Here is a 19234-nt window from a genome sequence, read left to right on the forward strand (position 1 = left end):
GTGTGCCTGGGACGCCAAGGCGGAAGAGAGGACTGAGGAAGGCGTCTGTCTGTTTTCCACCTACGAGGGCACCTGGCCAGTCAAGATCAAGACCAGTCCCTGCTGCCCAGCTGTGCTGCATTCCTGACAGTTACAAGGTCTATCATCACAAGAATAGCCAAATGAATGAACATCGAATAGCGGAAGGCCTGGGGGGAGGGGTCCCCACCACAGGGAAGGAGGTCACAAGGACAGCCACCAAACCTGCACATCCCAACACCTTTCCAGATGTGGCTGACCTAGGGTCCCCCACTGCTCCACCCACACCTGACCCTGAACCCCAAGACCCCTAAAGTTAGGGGGTGGAGCCACCCCCACCCCCCGATGCTGCCCCTTTTCCCTATCCTGACCACAGAGGGTGGGGACCCTTCTTCAGCGTCTCCATCTCACTAATGAAGACAGCATGGAAGGAGAGGCATGCTCCTGGGAAGGTGCTGTGAACCTGGGGAGGGCCCGGGAACGTCCCCATGCAGCAGGGGTCCCACCTCCCTGGGGACATGCAGGATGTTTCTTCTCTGGCTGGCTTTCCAGTTTCCCCTCTACCTGCTGCCCCTCGGTTTGTTCTGGACCTGAAAGAGACCTGTTCTCTTGCCTTCTCGCGGGGTTCCTACAAATGTCTGCTCCCCGACCCCAGCCATCATCATGTTCTTCATTGGCTACAGATTGGAAGATGATGCTAGTTCCTGTGAGTGAGGCCTCCAGGGCGGGGAGGGGACGTAGTCACATATGCAGCTGGCGGGACTGCCGGGGGCAGCCTGGTAGCTTGCCAACGCTGTAATTCTGCGGCTGGGTACAAAGCCTAAAGGAAGTGCCATAGGTGTGCCGAGAGACGTATCTGAGGACCCCCAAACTCTGCTAGAAGAGTGAAAATGCTCGAGCAGTTCACGTGAACGGAAGACCACTTACATAGAGAGCATCTACACTTAGGATGTCATGCAACCGTAAAAAAGACAGCGTCACTCTGGAACACACAGTTAGGGACAAGGACGTGCCACACAGTAAATATAAAAAAAAAAAAATCCCATTTATGTAAGAAATATGCACCAAGCCGGTGCCTGTGTCAGCAAATTCAAAACGAAATCCTCACCTGACTCCAGGTAAAGTAACAAGTCACCTGTCAGGAAGGGTGTTGGTTTGGAGGTGATCAAACAGGTTTCTATTCCATATATCGAATTTCATCTCCTCCAAGACATCACTGGATCATATGCAACACGTTTTACACATCGTTGAGGACAAAAAACACTTGCAATAAACCATAGTGTTTCCCCCACTTTATCTTACGGATAAACTATAACACACACACACACACACACACACACACACACACACTCCAGAACTTCCAACACACACCTTTGGCCCAGCTTCCCACAATGATCTCATGCTATGGAGGCACAAACATAGTTGGAAGAGATAGGAAAGAGAGCGTGGTGTCACGCTGTCAGCATGCTGGCCTGATGCTGGGGTGGGGGTGGGGGGTCAGGACCTAGCAGCATTCGCTGTCATCCTCACTCTCCAGCTGGCACAGGCCCTGTCCTTGGTTTTTCCTAACTGTGACACTCTGGAAGAAAGTCTGGTCAGTGAACTTGAACAATGCCCCCAGTCTGTGCTCGATCTTGATTAGATTCAATGTTAGGCATTTGGGGCAAGGACAGAGGAGAAACCGCGTGCGGGCTCAGACCGGCCTGGCACAGTGGACTCATGGTGCTGCTCCGTGCCGCCGCCACCGCCCTAGGGGCTGGCGACCTTGATCGTCGCTGGGAGGTGGCACCTGCTGGGCTTCTCTGCTGCTGGAACTATCTCTCTTTGTAACTGGTTATCACACAGGAAGGTTCTCCAACACCCCCTTTCTTCTCATACTTTCCCAGGCTAATTTTAGCAACCCTTGATGACTCTTGTCCACAATTCTTACTGTGGCGTTGGTCAAATGATAATTTTCTATTTCCATCCTTCTGTCCAGTTGCTAGCTGGGAGTCTGTAGCTATCCATCCCATCATTTCACTGTACCACAACAGACTCGTGGAGATTGAGTCCACAGGCTAAATTCTGTTGTGGCTTTTCTCTCCTTCAAGGTGGGCAGTCTTTGGCTACCTCTCATCCCTTCTCAGTTGGCACTCTGTCCTTTCAACATGAACCCATCACTTTCTGAGCAGCCACTAACTGTCCGGCTACATCTGGCATTGCACATACTTCTCTAGGGTTCTCTGCATGCCCCTTCTTCTCCAAGGTCCCTGGCTGCTGTTACAAAGGATGTGGTTTAGGAAGCAGGATGTGGAAACAAGTATCACTGCTCCAGGACCTGTCTGCCCAGCGCCAGGGGATGCACGGTACTAACATGAACGTTTGCTACATCCATCCTACTGCGACCATACAAGGAGCCTGGAACTAGACTTCTAACTCCTTTAAGTACAGTTGGACACCACCATAGACTTGACTTAGCTTCTTTCCTTTATCAAATGGTGAGGAATCTGGCTCTTATTATCCTTTTCTTTGTCAGTGCTGAAGATCAAACTTGGGGGCTTTGCATGCTGGGGGATCCATCATGATCATGTTTTATTTCATCAGGTACAAAAAGATTTAGAATTGTCGCCTACAAGATGAGGGGTGTGTGTGTGTGTGTGTGTGTGTGTGTGTGTGTGTGTGTGTGTGTGTGTAGGATCAAGGTGACATCATGTGTTCTCTTTGATGGTGCTCCACCTCATACATCAAGGTTGGGTCTCCCATAAACTTGGAGTTCCCATTTCAGTCATGCAGCTTACTCTGCAAATCTTTTTACCTTCTTAGGATTACAGATGGCAGCATTTCCATGGGTTCTGAGGGGCTGAACTCTGGTCCTCATTTGTGGGGTGTCTCTCGGTCCATTGTGGGTTCTCACCACTCATGGATTTGTCTTTGAAATCACAGTGGACTGTTTGGAACTTTAAGATTGACTTTTACTAACATCTCCATCAGCTGGGCGTGGTGCCTGCCTTGAATCCTAGCACTCCGAAGCAGGGGCAGGAGGATCTCTGTGAGTTTGAAGCCAGCCGGGTCTACAGAGTGAACTCCAGGACAGCTAGAGCTACATAGAGAGACCCTGTCTCAAAAACCAAACCAAACCAAACAATCCAGCTCCCTCACAGGACTCCGAAGAAAACGGGGAAATAAATGGTTTCAGCTTCCTTGCCGTCCAATCCCTGCCTCGGGTCCTCTCACTGCTGCTGGTCCCCGCATGCCATCCGGGTCCCTGCAGCAGCATTTCTCCAGAGCACACTGTGCTGCTGACACCCGCTCTACTATCTCCAGGCTCCTGGGACAGCCAGGGCAGCAGAGCTGCGCTGCCAGCGTGCCATGAACTGCGGGGTGCTCCCGCCTCAGAGGTGGCCAGATTTCAAGCATGCGCTCACGACGGCCAGTGGCTCTCTCTGAAGCTGGAAGTGGAGGCACAGCACCACTGTGTGACTCTGTTCCTCTAGACAACACAGCTCCAGGCAGGAAGCTTCTAATCCCCAGACCCAGGGCAGAGGGAACAGAAATCCTAACCACATCCACTGGCAGCAACTGTGTGGAGCCCAAGCAGGGTCCCGCATCAGCAGAGACGATGCCAACCCGATACCCGTTGTCCCCCTTTCCTCACTGAGAGATCCCAGAATTTTAGATGAGCAGGTTGGCGATGGGACTGATGCTCATGACCGTGAGATGTAACATCTGAGTGTGTAGCATGTGACTCTGGCGTAGCATTCTTTAAGGATGAGGTCGATCATTGTTTTGTTTTGTGTTTGTGTGTGGATGGGTGTGCACATGCTATAACCTGCTTGTGAAGGTCAGAGGACAGTTTGTGGGAGTCAGTTCCCTTCCACCACCTGGGTTTCTGTGGCTGGAACTCAGGTTATCAGGCTCCGCTACAAATGCCTTTATCCAGTGAACCATCTCACTGGCCCAAGGTAAACTGGGCTTTGGCTCTTTCTGCCAGTTGGCTAGAACGCAGATATGATGGCAGGAGCTTAAGCAGCTACCTTGGATGCAGAGGCAGGATGCTGGGAATAACAGGGGCAATAGAGCAGCACCTGAGCAACACAGGTAACCAGGAATCCAGGCCCTGTGAGGAAGAAGGGGAACAGTCTGCTTAATCTGCGACTGTCATCAGTTTTCTGTCACATACAGTTGACACTAATGGATGTTTGAGACAATTTTCTTGGCGAAGGGACCCACCCTACATGCACAAAGAGGTCACAGGGAGGGAATGGGCAAGCTTTTTCCACATGCAAACAGGAAGTGCCCATGCTCCTGGTCCTGCAGTCAGCCCATTGTAGCCTCCCACCCACCACATCCCCAGCAACAACAGTCCCTCCCTCACTGACATTCTCTCCGGGGGTCTTAAGCTCCCATCTCTGGCCCATAGCTCACAGGACTGCACTGGTTGGCACCCGCACGGGTAACCGTGACCTACACAAGTTCAAAGCTTCGTTTAGCACTTTCGTCACAAATTCTCAAAGTTCCTCAGCACAGGCATCCCGCTCAACTCAGCTGTGTCTGCCCGGCCTGGCGAATTTCCCAGAAACCAAGACACACTTGTCCTGGATCCTGGTGTAAGATTCAGAAAGGTAATAAGCTGAGGCGGTAGACCTCCCCTAGCCCAGATTCTGTAACACACTCTCAGGACAGAGGCTGACACACACCTTCCTAAGGGCATTTTCCTCACCAAGGCCTCTCCAAACCACCTGTTTAATTAGCACTTTAGAAATCAATGTCCCACGGAAAAGGACCACACGGCGCCAACCACCTGCCAGCCTTCTCAAGTGCCCGGTCTGTAGGAGGATGCCACCTGCTGTCATCTCCTCATGTGGCAGCATCCATGCCTCCCTTGGAGGGTCTGAATTCCTTAATCTATGTGCTTTATTTAGGTAGGGATGACGGTGGCCCAGTGGTGAGCAGGTGACCCAAGCCATTCACCGGCCAGATATAATCTGGGCACAGGTCACTGGTGGGCCTCACAAATGTGAAGGCCTGCAATGCTCTGAGATATGACCTTGACCTCTCCATCCTGCCTTGGCTGCCCAGGGATGGTCACATGTGTGTGCCACCTCATCCAGTTAAACTTGGAAACTTTGGAGGGCATCATTTGAGGTCTGAAGCTTTCCGAACACCGACATGACATTCAAGGTTTTGTTTTTGTTTTTTAAGGTTTTTTTCCGAGACAGGTTTCTCTGTGTAACTCTGGCTGTCCTGGAACTCACTCTGTGGACTAGGCTGGCCTTGAACTCACAGAGATCTGCTTGCCTCTGCCACACACACACACACACACACACACACACACACACACACACACTCACCCCACCCCACACTCAAAGTTTCAATCTGAGCATTTCAGACCCTGGGTTCTGTGGCCAGGGATGCTCCATGAGAACAGTCAACTATCCCCAATTCTAAGAACTCTGAAATCTGAACCATCTTTGGTCTCGGTCATGTAAGAGATACGAGACCTGTAGGCTTCAGGCCCTGTCTCAGGAACTAGGGAGAAAACACTGGCAACAGATTCCAACCTGTGTGGGGCTGGAGCACAGCAAACAACTAACGGATCTGTGTGCTTTTGCGGATGGAGGCCACGGAAGGGACAGGGTGCGGACTGGGGGTTGCAGTTTAAACCAGGGTGGTTAGAGGTGTCACCTTGCTGAAGAGGCATAAGCAAAGGCTTGAGGGAGGCAAGAAGGAGGCCTGGGAGTCTGGGAAGAGCATCCAAGACGGAGGAACAACCGAGGTCAAAGGTGAGTGCTTGCCTGCTTGGTGGGTTCAAGGAAAGGAAACAGGCAGATGGACCAGAGCTGTGGGGGAGAGGGAGGGACGTGAGCAGAAAAGGCAGAGTGGAGCCGGTCACATCAGCCTTGAAAGCTGATAGAGAAACTGAGGCAGGGCCCTGAGGCGGCTCCTATAATCCCAGCACTTGGGAGGTAGAGGCCGAAGTTCAGAAGTTCAAGATCATCCTCAGCTACGCAGCAAGTATGAGGCCAGATGGGATGAAAGAAGCCCTCTGAGCCGGGCGCTTTAAGCAGAAACAGCAGGGCCTTCCGACGTGAAAGTAGGCAGAGGGCAGGGTGGCTTGACGCTTGTTCTGGGTCACTGGGAAAATCTTGGGGAGAAGAGGCCAGGGGAAGGGGAAGGTGTCTGTTTTCAGACCTGAGCCAGGTGGAGGAGAGACAGGGCGGGAGGAAGAAGAGTGGAGCGTGTATCCAGGTCTTCCAACATGAACTCGGAGACCAGACAGTCCACAGGTGAGTATGAGGACCGCGAGTGCTGTTCTATGGAAGCCAGGTGGATGGGGCACATGGGCATGTCTTAGAGAGGGCTCAGGGTGAGGCAGAACCTCCACTCCGAGCAGGCTTTTGTTGGAATCCTCAGGGAAGAGTTCTTTGCTGGGCGTATCAGAGGATGACCTGTCATGAGGAGGAGCCTAAGGAATCTGCCAGTCCAAACAACCAAACAAACAAGAGTGGAGCCCAACGTGCCCATTCCAAGTCCCCCCTGTCCTGGGCTCAAAGAGCCAAGTGAAGCTCAGCATCTGTCCCTACGGAAATCACACACAGTCATACAGTGGGCTCAGGGGGTCTTTCCAGCCTGGAGAGAGGCTGTTTTCCCCACATTCCAATGGGCACACCACCATCCACTCTAGGACAGTACAGGGCTCTTCAAATACAGGAATCGCCAAAGGTGCCTCCTGAGCCATGGTGGTGAACCCCCAAGCCAACTTAGAGTCCCCCCACTGCCATGTGCCAGGGAGCACCCCATAGCTGGGAAGGCTTTGGCATCAACGGCCCAGCACTGCCATGTGGGTGAGGAGCAGGCTTGGGCATTATCTACAAGGATCACCTCACCATGGGAAAGGTCCACTCTGCCCCAGGGCCTACTCTTATCCTAGGCCCCACCCCAGCCTACCAGGCACATCCACCACAGCGTATCAAGGGGTTAACACTGCTAAAAGCTATTCTGGTACCCAGGGTCTGGCCACCAGAGCCACGGGGAAACAATTTTGGATACAGAGTACAGCCTGAAGGTTACAAACCCTAGACTCAACTATGGGACCATGCCCATACTCTGGAGAAAGACACCCAGTACTTCCTCTGTGTCCTCCAAAGTGACTGAGGTCTCTGTCTCTTCCCACCTGCCTTGGATGGGGCACACCCACAGGCACATAGTACCCACCCTGCTACATGCCTGAAGTGGGCTGAAGAAGCTGGTATGTCCCAAAGATGTGTGTTCCACCAGTCACCCTGCAGCAGACATTTCATCCAAAGACTGGACTCCAAAGGCATCAGAGCCAGGAAGGGTGTGGGTCTCTCTATCTCTCTCTGTCTGTGTGTGCGTGTGCGTGTGCGTGTGTGTGTGTACACACACATTCTTCTGTACCTGAGGGGACTAGGGTGTGGCAGACAGGGTGAACACACACAGCCAATTCAGGCTTCTATGGAGCTTTCTCAGCAGAGCCCAGGACTACTTTGGGGTACGGCCAAGCTCAGCTCCAGGTCATACAGCCAGGGCTGATGGGAAGCATCCCTGTAGTCCCCAACCCTGAGGGGCCTGGCCACCTTCTCTGCAGAAGGTCACTTTCCAGTACCAGGTCTGATAAATCTTCATTATCTTGGTGGCGTCATCTTGATGAATCTTCATGACCTGGACTTGACTCCCTCACAGTTCTGGAGGGCTGAAGCCCTGCAATCAGCACTGCTGGGTGAAGTCAAGGGGTCTGGGAGGCAGACTCGCTCCCTTCCTCCAGGCATTGCTCCTCCCATCTTTGGCTCGGTGGTCCTCCCCACCGCCTGGCCAACAGCAGAGCAGCCTGCTCTGGGCCTCTGTTTCTGCCCACCTTTTAACGGGGGGGGGGGGGGGAGGGGTAGGTACACAAAGGGCCCACCTGCTAATCCAGGAACTTTCTCCAGATGAAATCTTCAACCTCATCAGCATGGTCCCTTGAGCGTGTATGCTAACATTCCTAGGTTCTAAGGACTAAGGTCAAAATATCTGCTTAGGGCCCTAAGTAGGTGCATGCATACTGTAGCTCTACCTCTGCCTGGGATGCTCACTTGCCTGCAGTATCTTTTCCCCCCTCAGTCTTGGAAAGCCAGCTCGCACATGCCCTCAGACCGACTGCATTCCTAGATCTCCCCCTCAGCAAGACAGATCTAGCACTCTCTCTGAGCTCGCCGGACGCGCTTCCTTGGAACCACAGCCCTCACAGTTCTCTCCCGAATCTGCAAATTTTCAGTTTTATTTATCTGTATTTTTTTTTTGTTGAGGTTATCCCCCTTTGTAACCCATGCTAGCCCAAACCTACCATCTTCCCTCAGCCTCCTAAGTGCCAGGATCACGGGTGTGAATGGCCATGCCTGGCTAGTTCTCAGTTTGCAAGAGCAGAACTTAAGTGCTGGGGATGCCGCTCGGTTGGTACAGGGCTCGCCTAGTGTGAATTTAAATCACGGGGCCAATCCCCAGCACCACACCAACTGGACGTGGTGGCACACTCTCATAACTCCAGCACTTGGGAAGTGGAGGCAGGAGGATCCGAATATCAAGGTCATCTTCAGTTTATACTAAGTTCAAGGCCAACCTGAGCTACAAAAAGAGTCTGTCTTTAAAAAAAAAAAAAAAAAAAGTAAACTTGATGTTCATGTAACCTGCATTCACCTCATTCAAAAATGAGGAAAGAAAAAGTGAAAACTGTGTATGTCCTAGGAGAGACTCTGTGATTTCTGCCATCGACCCACCATGGCTTTCAATGCCCATAACCACCCCGAAAAAGCTTTGTTTTGGGGCTAAAGAGCTTGAAAATGCTACTTTTTACCGCAGGAAACGGGGTTCCAAGGAAGGGTCTCAGACTCTAGAGTAGCTCTCCTGGCTGAAGTTCAGCCAGTCCTCTACGTAACCTCTGGCAAATGATTTTCCTGTTTTGTGCCTCAGTTCCCTTAAAAGGGGAGGGACGCTGCTCATATGACCGCAAGAAAATATATAGAAGGCACCTCAGACTGCGCCTGAACAAGCGGAGAATGCCACACACCTGCCAGCCGTCACCACCACTGCCACCACGCAGTCTGCAGGGGACACCTGTGTGGTGGGTAAACCACCTTTGGCAGTGCAGTGTCCTTGGCTGCTACAGACTGGCTCTGGCACTTTCTCCAGTGAATAATGACAGGCGTCCTCAGTGGACACCTCTGCGCTCACCCCGATTTGTTCCTTCAACCGAAGGGGCACAGATCACACATTGTTACGAGCTGATACACCACCACCAAGTTTGTTCTTCATGGGAGGGGTGCCAGCTGCTCTTCCACACAGCTTCCACATCGGAGGACCTGGAAACCCCACTTCCTGGCCCCACCCCTCCCAGCTGGGGACCAAGTTTTCAAGTATATGAGGTTATGGGACCCAGTCTCATTCAAACCAGCACAGTCATGGAGTGTCCCCCACAGTTTTACAGGATACATTTAAATAGCGCCGGACCGTTGGTGGGCCTGTTGAGGGGAAACTGAGGCACAGAACTGCCTTTGGGGCCTGGAATTGGGGACCCCGAGTCTTCCCTCTCCAGCTCATTATCTCAGTACACACCACTGCTTCACTGGGGTGCTGGGCTGTTTGAAGGGACAGGGGTTTCCTGGTCCTCAGAGGTCTTCTGTACAGAGAGCCCAGTGAGGGGATTAGGAGACCCTGGAGGGGACTGGATACTGTGGAGAAGAGGGGAGACCTCAGGGCACTGAGGACCGAGCTCAGAGACCAAGGTAGATCACCTGCCAGATGCTGCTCTGTCTCAGAAGACCTCATGACATCTCTTAGGTGTCTTTATGAGACAATACGCTGGAGGTAGCGAGGCGGTGGTGGTGCATGCCTTTAATCCCAGCACTCGGGAGGCAGAGGCAGGCGGATCTCTGTGAGTTCGAGGCCAGCCTGGTCTCCAGAGCAAGATCCAGGACAGGCACCAAAGCTACAACAGAGAAACCCTGTCTTAAAAAAAAAAAAGAAAAAAAAAAAGCTGGAGGTTAAACAGCCTGTTTGAGATCACTACTATCTGTGGTCTGTGGCTAGAGTTTGAATCCAAACCTATGAGACAGGAAGAAGACAAAAGGGAGTTGGGGGGGGTGTGTGTGAGGGAGATAACAAGAAGGGACGCAGAACTTACAGCATAGCCCAGGCTGGCCCTAAGCCCACCATCCTCATGCTTCAGCCTCCGGGTGACGAGACTACAGGTGTGCCACCACGCCTGGCCACAGCCCAGCCGAGCACACTGGGGGCTTATGACAGTGAGAGTCCCGTGGAGACCTGGCCGGGGGTTCAGAAAGCCTGCCCCAGCTCAATGAGGGCACCCTGCACAGGGAGCCAATGTCCAGACCCCCACGGTGGGGCCATCACTATATCATCCACTCCCTCTGAGGATGGGGATGAGAGGACCTGGGCCTGCCCTGAAGCTGGACTCTGAACCCCAGGCTCACAGACCCCTCCTCCAGTCTGAGTGTTTGGGGGAAGTTAATGTGGCTACAGCTCTCTTCAAGGTGAGTGGCCATAAGGAAAAGCTGGAAGGAGGGGGTGGGTGCCAAAAACACCCAGCCAGGGTTTCCAAGGCCCCAGGAAATCTCCACCTGCCCTTCGCTATGAGCCCAGCTCGGCCCACTGTGGTTTAGTATACAGCCCAAACCCTCATCTGGCCTACTTTCCTCTCCTAACACCCCACCACACACACATATGCACACGCGCACACACACACACATACACACACATATGCACACACACACACACACACACACACGCACACACACACACGCACACACACACACACACACACACACACACACCAAATTCTCACCTACTTCCCTCCTGTAGATCCATCCACCATCCCCACCACACACACATATGCACACACACACACACACACACACACACACACACGCTCACACACAGGCCCTCCAGTGCTACGCCACTCCCAGATCAAGTCACTCACACCCTAGGGTACACACAGACCACCCCTTGACTCTTCAGCTTGAAAAGTGACCTCCCTTTCCATGACAGAAAGTTCTCCTTTCAGTGCTCTCCAATGCAGCCGCCTGCTCTAATCTCGGAACCCTTCTGCTCCCTGCCCCAGATCCCATCTCATTTCCTGAGGACACACACGCAGGGCGGCGGCCCCTTCCTCACCTTACAGCAAGGGTCCTGTGTTCTACCAGGACCCCAGGTGCCGGAAGGCATCTCTTGAAATATGTTCATCAGGTACACATGGGTGGAGCACCTGACAAAGGCCCCGCTGGGCCCAGTGGGGTCTGGACAGGGGCTGTCACCTCCAGCCCAGGTGTCCACCTCCACCCTGGGAACACAGAAGCCTCCAGTGCTGCGGGGCTTCATGTGTGAGGAGCATCTACCGTTCAGACACCTGGCCCCTGTCCTTCCTCCCTTTCCCATCTCCTCTAGGCATCTATCTTCTCCAAGACATTCCAGCCACTGGCCCCAGGATGCCCTCAGCAAGACATGTGGTTTCTTCTCCACGGTGGCCCCAAGGTGGATGGCCCCAGCCATCACGATTCAATCTAGCTTCCACCTTCCCAGGCCACTTGACTCTACTTCCAGCAAGAAACTTCTCCCCAGAGAGAAAGGGGATTCTGATCATCGCAGGAGAGCAGGAAGAGGCCCTTCACAGGTCCTCCCCGCTCCCCCAGGAGGCTCAGGGCTGCTTTCTCAGGGGACAAGCCAGAGTTGATTGGAAGACAGACTCCGGAGCTCCTCTGGGGATGCTGCTGGGAGCTCCGCTGGCGGGACACCTCGGGGGCCTCTCCCGCGGTCTGCGATCCGGCGGCGCAGGCGCTCCACCCTCCCAGGCGCCGGCGCCGGGGACTCGGTAGAGCCCCGGTGTGCCTCAGGTTTCGCTCCACTAGGAACGCGCACCCGGGAGTGTCCCTTCCAACCCGGGCCACCGCGCCTCGAGCCCGCTCCACGTCGGAAAGCGGCAGCGGCGATCGATCGGCGGCGGGCTGCGGTACCTGTCAGCAGTTGGAGCCTGTGTCCCAGCACCTTCATCTCGGCGTCCGAGGAGCGCGCTGGGCCGCCCGGGGCGAGGCGCGCGGTAGCCGCAGAGAGGAGCGGCGGGAGAGCCGGAGCGGCGGGAGCAGCAGCCGGGAGAGCGGAGCGCTCACCGCCCCCTCCAGCAGGGTTTAAAAAAATCCACCAATGGCACAGCCGCGCACCCCAAAAGGCACCCGCCGCCACCTGGCCGGGGTGAGCGCCGAAAGGGGGGGAGTGTGGCACCGCGGGAGGGGCCCCGCGCGAATAAAGACGCCTGCCGCCCCCGGCAGGACGAGTGCCCGCGGTCTCCGGGGGGTCCCAGCCAAGCCGGCGAGGGATGGCTGGCTGGGAAGACAGGGCGTCGCCCTCGCGTGGGCGGGAGGTGGCCGCGGAAGAAGGTGCGGGGCTGCAGTGTGGCTGCACCGAGAGGGGAGGACAGGGGTGAGGGCGCGGCGACTCACCCAGGCTGCCGAGCGACACGGTCGCGCAGGCGGGAGCCGGGCCTGGACGCCGCCGCCCACGAGCGGTGCAGGTTCCCCGCACAGGCGAGCCCCGGAGCTGGGGGCGGGGCGCCGCGCCGCGGGGGCGTGCCCACGTGGGTGGGTGGGCGTGGGCCGAACCGCGAGTCCCGCTTGGTGGCTGGACCGCGGCTGTCACCGGCTGTGGGAGTGGGCGGGAGCCCCGGAGGGACGACCGACAGCCTGGCCCAGACCCAGGCAGTCTGCAGCGTCCCGGGCCACGGCTCACCTCGGGCGGGCTCCGAGAGAGGGTCCCGTGTCTGCACAGCGCTCCGCGTGGACTACTGAGACAGCCGCTGGCCTAGGCTCCAGGTGGCCAGCACCTGAAGTGTCAGTGAATTAACTCCACCGCCCGCTGGAGAAGCTGCTGAGATTTTGATGGCTGCAGGTGGGGCGCATATCCCTGTTTACAGCTGGTGGTGCTTTGGATAAGCATGGAGACCAATGCAGCAAGCTTGGTTTCTGCAGGTTTGGGAAATCCCTCCCTCTTAGTGTCTTCCTTTGTTAAAGAGCTGGGGTGGGGCAGTCTGGTGACAGAATGAACCATCTCTGAAATGTCCTTCTGTCCTTGCGCTGTGGTTCTGTAGGTAGAAGTAGGGGTCCGCACTTTGAAGCACTGTGTGCTTATTTAGTTATTTTCACCCCTGTGACCTCTGGCTTTATTACTCTCTTCCAGCCTCTTCATACTCTGAAGCAGGGATGGAGCTGACCTCAGAAGACTCCAGTAAGGATTAAACGATGGGGCAGGGTCTACAGAGGACGCGGCTCAGGATAAAGCGCTTGCCCTGCTAACGGAATTAAGGTCCCCAGAATCCACATAAAGCCCGGCAGGCATGGTGGCCGACAGGGAAAGTTGTGGCTTAGGACCCCCAAGACCAAATTCTCGGCACAAAGGAGATTTATTTGCCCCAGAGGGACAGAGGGCAGAAGTAAGAGACAAAGACAGGGAGAAGGGGAAGGGACCGAGGGAGAGGGGGAAGGGTATTTGTCCCAGAGGAACAAAGGACTGCCTCTGGGTAGAGAGGAGACAGACATGGCACATAGGACAATGGCGGTGTATAAAGGTACAAGGGGAAACCCCGTGTTAGGATGAGGTGTTTAATTTTGATTGGACATGCTAATTAGGGTAGTCAAAAGGGGGAGCCTTTTGATTGTTGGACCTCAATACTTTGATAGCTGGACTTTGGTGGTCTAGGAGGAAGTGGCCAAATAAAGGAACAGACCTTGGGAGCTAGCTTTAGGAATGTACTCCAACGGTTTTTAGCGAGGCAGAAGGAATCAGGGAGAAGGACAAGGCCTGCCGGAGCCATGCTTGCCCTGCTCCAGCTGGCCAGAGTCCCTTCAGTGGCCATCTGTAATCCCAGCATTCAGGAGGCAATGACTGCATCCATGGGGGCCTGCTGGCTAGGCTAGCTGGATGATGAGCTACAGGTTCACTGAGAGAGATTGCCTCAGTAAATAAAACGGAAACACCCTGTGCCAACTTGAAGCAAGCAGGGGCATGTACGCATGGACAGCCCCGCAAGTGCAAACATGCATACACATGTACCACACACATACATACCACCCCAAAGTAAATGATAGACTGTTTAGTGTCTTGCCAGATACATGGTTTTAGTGTTCAATAAGTGGTTGCTATTATTGATGATGATGATGATGATGATAAAATTATCATGACTGCCTCATAGAGTCAGAATTTCCAACGTCTACCCTTCTCGATAATTTCAGAACGAGTCACAGGATAAAATACCCACTGCCTGGCATTCCGCTTCCTGACATGTGTGAGCCTTGTGCCCACAAATGCCTACTTAGATTTTCCAATCAGAGACAGCAATAATGGCATCAAGATGGAGAGCCACCGAATGCTGGTAATCTCACCCAGTATATGCACAAGACTGGCGACATTATTATCATGCAATGGCTTGGATGCACAGCCACCAGACGCCTGCAAAGTCTAGGGACTTCTGTTTCATTCTCCCGTGGTTCTTGCCTCAAGCAGTTCTTCCCTGGAGCCCTCGTGCTTATGAAGCTGGGTGTCTTTCAACCTTCCAGCACATGGCCTGGCAGGCGTCACCTTACATGTCTTCACATTCTGAAAGCTCTGGGCAGCCTCTGTATGCAGCAGTAGGACCCAGGCATCCACAAGAGAAGACAGAGCACTGTGTGAAGAGGAAGCGCAGGAGGCCGAGTCAGATGAACTGAGCAATATGAAATCACCAAGGAGCAGCGCCAGTACTTTTCGGAGACTGAGAAGCGTAGAGAAGAGCGAAGGCAACAGCAAAATCTGGGTGTGGAGCGCCTGGGTGGCTCTGTGAACGCCGACTGTGATCTGGACCACAACGACCACCCGTCAGTGAAGCCCCCATCACAGAAGCCCGGGGCACAGAGCCAGGCCGGGATGAGTGCTCCCAAGATCGAGGCTTCTATCCAGTTGAGTTTTGACAAGAAATATGACAGGAAGCAGCCCGAGTACTGGCCTGTCGTCCCCCTGAAGTTCTGAGGCCTGACATGGGGACCCTAGAGGACACAGCCCTTAGTGTCACCTCCTTTGTTTTGGATGCATTCTCTTCTGGGCATTTCTCAGAGAAAGAAGTCCACAGACTGATAGAAACATGTTCAGCAAGTCCCAGTGGGCCCTTCACACCACGACGGCCATCAAGCAGCCACACAGAATTCTGTCAGCAGGAGGTGTAACTGTTGTTAACATGAGAAAGATCCCCCTGACCTAGATCGATAATTGTGTGTGTTGCACTGGCACTCGAATTGCTAGTCGTGCCCAGTGTGTTGAAGTTCTTGCCTAGAGATGGAGGAAAACAGGACCTGGAGGCTGTAAAAGGTTTCCTGGCAAGAGCTCCGGTGTGTCTGTCTGTGTGGGGCACAGTACCTGTAATGGCCTTGAACCTATACATACAATCTGCTTGGCTCCCATGACCTGTTAACTTCAAGTGAGCAATCTGTTGGGTCAGGATTTGCATCTTACAAAACCCCAGAGTGTGGCAAGTTGCTAAAGGATGAAAAGGGTGATTGCAGAAAGCCCCAGGAGACCGTCCAGTCAAGCATGGGTGCTGAGGCAGCAGATGCTCTGGACGAGACACTGTCAGGAGGTTAGGACTGAGAATCCACGGTCAGTCTCTGTGCTGAGCGGCGGCCTCCTTCATCTTCAGTTCCCCGTGGAGGCTGCCTGCCGCTCGAAGGCTGCTTGATAGCGGGGCTTTTAACAGAGGGGAGCAGAACAGAGCAGAGGGCCAAGCTTGTGCAGGGACAGGGTGCCCCTGAGAAGTGTCCTTGGCCTTCTTCCTAGTTCCTTGGAAGATGCCTCAACAGTCACTGCTCTGCAGAATAAGCAAAAGACTGGCTGTGCCTTGCCCAGGCTGGAGAAGAAAGCTCCCGTTTTTCTCTTGTGAAAGCAGACTGAAATGTCACACAGGGTGTTTGCCGCAGGAAGCAATCTATTCTGGTTAACTGGGGCACAGGGGGGCTTGGGTAAAAGATTTGGCCACTCAGGATGGCAGGAGCCAGGCTTGATCAGCAGGCAGCCTTGATCCAGTGCTAACACTGCCAGGGCTGTCCCCGGGACTGGGTGTTGCGACTAGCAGTACCTGTGGACACAGACACTGGGTACTGCCATCTGGACCACAGCTGCCTCGGAAGCAGAGCCAATGCTGCTGCCATCCTCACCTACCGGGTGGATGGATGCTGTGTTTCCGTTTCTGATTCACAGCCCAGAGCACATCTGGTTGGTGGAGCCCAGGTCAGGCCCTCTGGTAAAGCTGCAAGGGAAGCCAGGAAGAGGGAAGTGGGCTTCTGCCATTTAACCTGGATCCTGAGTTACATGTTGTCCCGGGTCCCCGAGACTTGCCCTGCACCGTGAGCCCCAAGTGTCCCCCAGTGGTGCTCTCATGCTTTCTCGTCTTGATTCTTGTTTCCAGCAGGTGAAAGACAAAAGGACCTTCAAAGCAGTGTGGCTTGCTGCCCTTCCAGATGCAGAAGCTGCCGCTGCCAGGAGGACAGGTGACTGGGTTTTTCCATTGTGGTGATGAATTGGGCTGAGTCACCATTCCTCTCTGGTCCCATCGTGACCATGACTGGGAGCAAGTGGAAGAACTTAAGCGATGGGGTTGGGCAGGGGCACAGATGAGCCTGGGGCGCCCCTCCCCTCCCGACTCAGCGGCCAGGCACCTTTCGTGACATCCGCTTCTTACCCCTTGGTGCCCAAGCCCTGTGCTACAGAGTCCACCGGCAACGAGAGCTGACCCAACCCTGATCTTTCCTTTGAACTTCATGAGCTGATGGAAGAAGCCAGCAGACAGCTCACAGTCTGGGGACCAGGAAGACACCGTCAAGATGTATCATTGAAGTTACCTTGGAGTGCGTGGAAGGGTGTGGCCCTCAGGAAGGTCTTCCTGGAGGAGAGACAGCTGAACCTGCAGATAAATGGAAGGTCAGCAGATGGGGGCGATGGAGAAGAGCTCTGTCCACTCCTCCGTCTGTCCATCTACACACACACACACACACACACACACACACACACACACACACACACACACAGACATAGATAGTGAGACCTTGTCTAAAAATTTTTGTATAAGCCAGCATTAACATTTCAGGGCATAACCATTACCATTTTATTTTTATCTTGATATAAATTACTCTTTTGGGAAGCCAAGAAAGAAGTTCAAGGCCAGCCTGGACTAGATAGTGGTTTCCAGGCCAGCCTGGACTACCAAGTGAGAACCTATCTCAATAACAGAAATTCTCCTCTAATATAATTATAACAGCTGGCACCGTCTCTTTTTCTTTGGGTGCACCTGATTTTCTTAGCCCACCCCCTGGTACTTGGACATTTAGGATGCGTTCATTTTTCATAACTGCAAGCAATATTGCAAGTAGCTCCCGCCACCCGAGCCTTTGCACACCCGTCTGGCGAGCCACTCGGCAGCCTCCCTCGTCTGGTTGTGTTCTCTGACCACCTGTCAACGCCAGCTCATCCCCATCTGGAAGCCAGTGTGTGCTCAAAGCATGACTGTCTCCACACCTGTGTGGGTTCCGGGGAGAAGCCAAGGAAAAGAGCCTGGTGTCAAAGCCCAGGGCTCTGATGGTGTTCTGTAGTTATGCAAAGTATGACACTGGAAGAAACTGAATGAGGAGTAAGACCACCAGGCTTCTCTTCTGTTACTGCAGCTTCCTGTTAATCCCTTCAAATAAATATTAAAAACACCACCGGTGCAGACCTGGAGATGACCCGTTTAGCTGAGTCCAATAAGTTCATGGTTTTGAGTCTGTACTTTGTCACAGGGAGCAGAGCAGAGGTGGCCTTGCCTTAGCTTCCTTTGGAAGGCAGGACAGGGTCAAAGAAAGGCACCCCTCATGGCTGGCGGCTTCCCTGCACCTTCGTGCCCACTGGCTGGAACATAAGCTTGCAGGACTGACCGGAAGCACAGCTCCCTTGGCCTCCCTGTGAGTCTAGGAAGGCACCCGTGCCCAGCAGATGAGAATCTGGCAGGAGGAAGATGAAGGGGTGAGCCATGGAGAAGAGCAACGCTATTCCCCTTCCCGATGAGAAAACACACCCAGCAGAATCTCCGTTTCGAGGCACTAGGAGCTGGAGCCCCTTCCCGTGGCCCAGGCTTCTTGGGATGTCACTGTCACAGCCCCACCCTGCTCTGAGCTTCGGCCAAGTCCACGTCTCTGACTTGGGATCCATTCAGTCCTATGGCTGGATCAGCCAAGGACACCTATTCTCAGGGCTGCAGTGATCCCCAGTGTTCTCAGCACATGGCAGAGCAGAGGTGGGTGGAGCCAGAGATCTCTGATGAGTCCCCTTCTTTGGGAGAGTGTGATGGGGACTTTTTTAAGTGTGGAGAAAGAGTGTGTGTTCAGCAAACACTGAGGTTTGGGGTTTGGGTTTCCCTAGGCAGGCTGTAGGCAGTTCGAGGCTCTCGTGAGGTGCCACGATTTCCCGGGGAACAGAGAGGCATTGCAGTGAGCAGCATTGCTGTTTTCAGGGGATTCTCGAGTCAGTGATCTTCAGCTCTCCAGTCTCTGGGGACGCGGCCCCACCCTAAGTTCAGGAAGCCTCTTCTAAGGCAGTGGGTCCTGCCATTGTGCAGTCTGTTTAACTGGTGCGTTGGCTCTGGCTAAGCCCTTGCCCTAAGCCTGGGGTCCGTCCCCTAAGCTGATTCCGGGTAGACCAGCGGTTCTCGTCAGGTCCCATCCCCTTCAGTTTTCCTCATTGCCCAGCCTGCATCCAAGGGGCCGAGCCATCCACAGCCAGTTCAGGCTTCATGGCTCGGGGCTTCACAGTAAGCAAAGGAAAGTCCTGCCCGCAGGGAGACTTCCACCAATGTTTGTTCAATAGATTGAAGAATGAATGAGTGAGGAAAGAGGCACACAGGCTTGCTACCATTGCCGTAAACAAAATACCCGTGTGAGGGAGGCACCACAATTCTATGCCTGACCCCTGGGATTGTGGCTGTGTGTTAGTTGGCACCAGGGAATGAAGGTTCTAGAAGAAAATGTCAGTCAGCTGGCTTGTTTATTTATTTTTGAAACAGGGTCTCTTGTATTCTAGGCTGGCCTTAAACTTGCTATGTAAATGAGGATGGCTGAATTTCTGGTCCTCCTGCGTCTACCTCCTCCCAAGTGCCGGGATTACAGGAGTGGGCCGCCAGATC

At 54.0% G+C, this 19234-nt stretch overlaps 1 protein-coding gene, 1 long non-coding RNA gene and 1 pseudogene across 7 annotated transcripts in view; 2 read left to right on the top strand and 1 right to left on the bottom strand.

Moving 5' to 3' along the window:
• Window positions 1-12774, bottom strand: part of Ndrg4 (NDRG family member 4) — a 36398-nt gene extending 23624 nt beyond the window's left edge. For 2 of the 4 annotated variants that reach the window (XM_015996509.3, XM_006977797.4), the window contains exon 1: window positions 12021-12588. In XM_015996509.3, coding sequence (XP_015851995.1) covers window positions 12021-12057 — 37 coding nt within the window. In that variant the 5' untranslated portion in view covers window positions 12058-12588. Of the gene's footprint in view, window positions 1-12020 lie in introns of all 4 variants that reach the window. The other 2 variants (XM_076571664.1, XM_076571665.1) reach the window with 2 other exon arrangements.
• LOC107401320 (uncharacterized) lies at window positions 12294-16973 on the top strand. Of its 3 annotated transcripts, none has more exons than XR_013051140.1 (4): window positions 12294-12440; window positions 13237-13284; window positions 16490-16571; window positions 16778-16973. It is a non-coding gene; the product is annotated as an uncharacterized LOC107401320 (long non-coding RNA). The 3 variants fall into 3 exon arrangements; XR_013051141.1 differs by lacking the exon at window positions 12294-12440 and adding an exon at window positions 12828-12948 and having other exon boundaries at window positions 16778-16898; XR_013051142.1 differs by lacking the exons at window positions 12294-12440; window positions 13237-13284 and adding an exon at window positions 13375-13489 and having other exon boundaries at window positions 16778-16898.
• Window positions 14302-15126, top strand: LOC143266833 (gem-associated protein 8 pseudogene; annotated as a pseudogene).
• Window positions 16974-19234: the final 2261 nt, after the last annotated feature.

This window comes from Peromyscus maniculatus, chromosome 5 (genome assembly GCF_049852395.1).
Source record: "Peromyscus maniculatus bairdii isolate BWxNUB_F1_BW_parent chromosome 5, HU_Pman_BW_mat_3.1, whole genome shotgun sequence".
Classification (NCBI taxonomy): domain Eukaryota; kingdom Metazoa; phylum Chordata; class Mammalia; order Rodentia; family Cricetidae; genus Peromyscus; species Peromyscus maniculatus.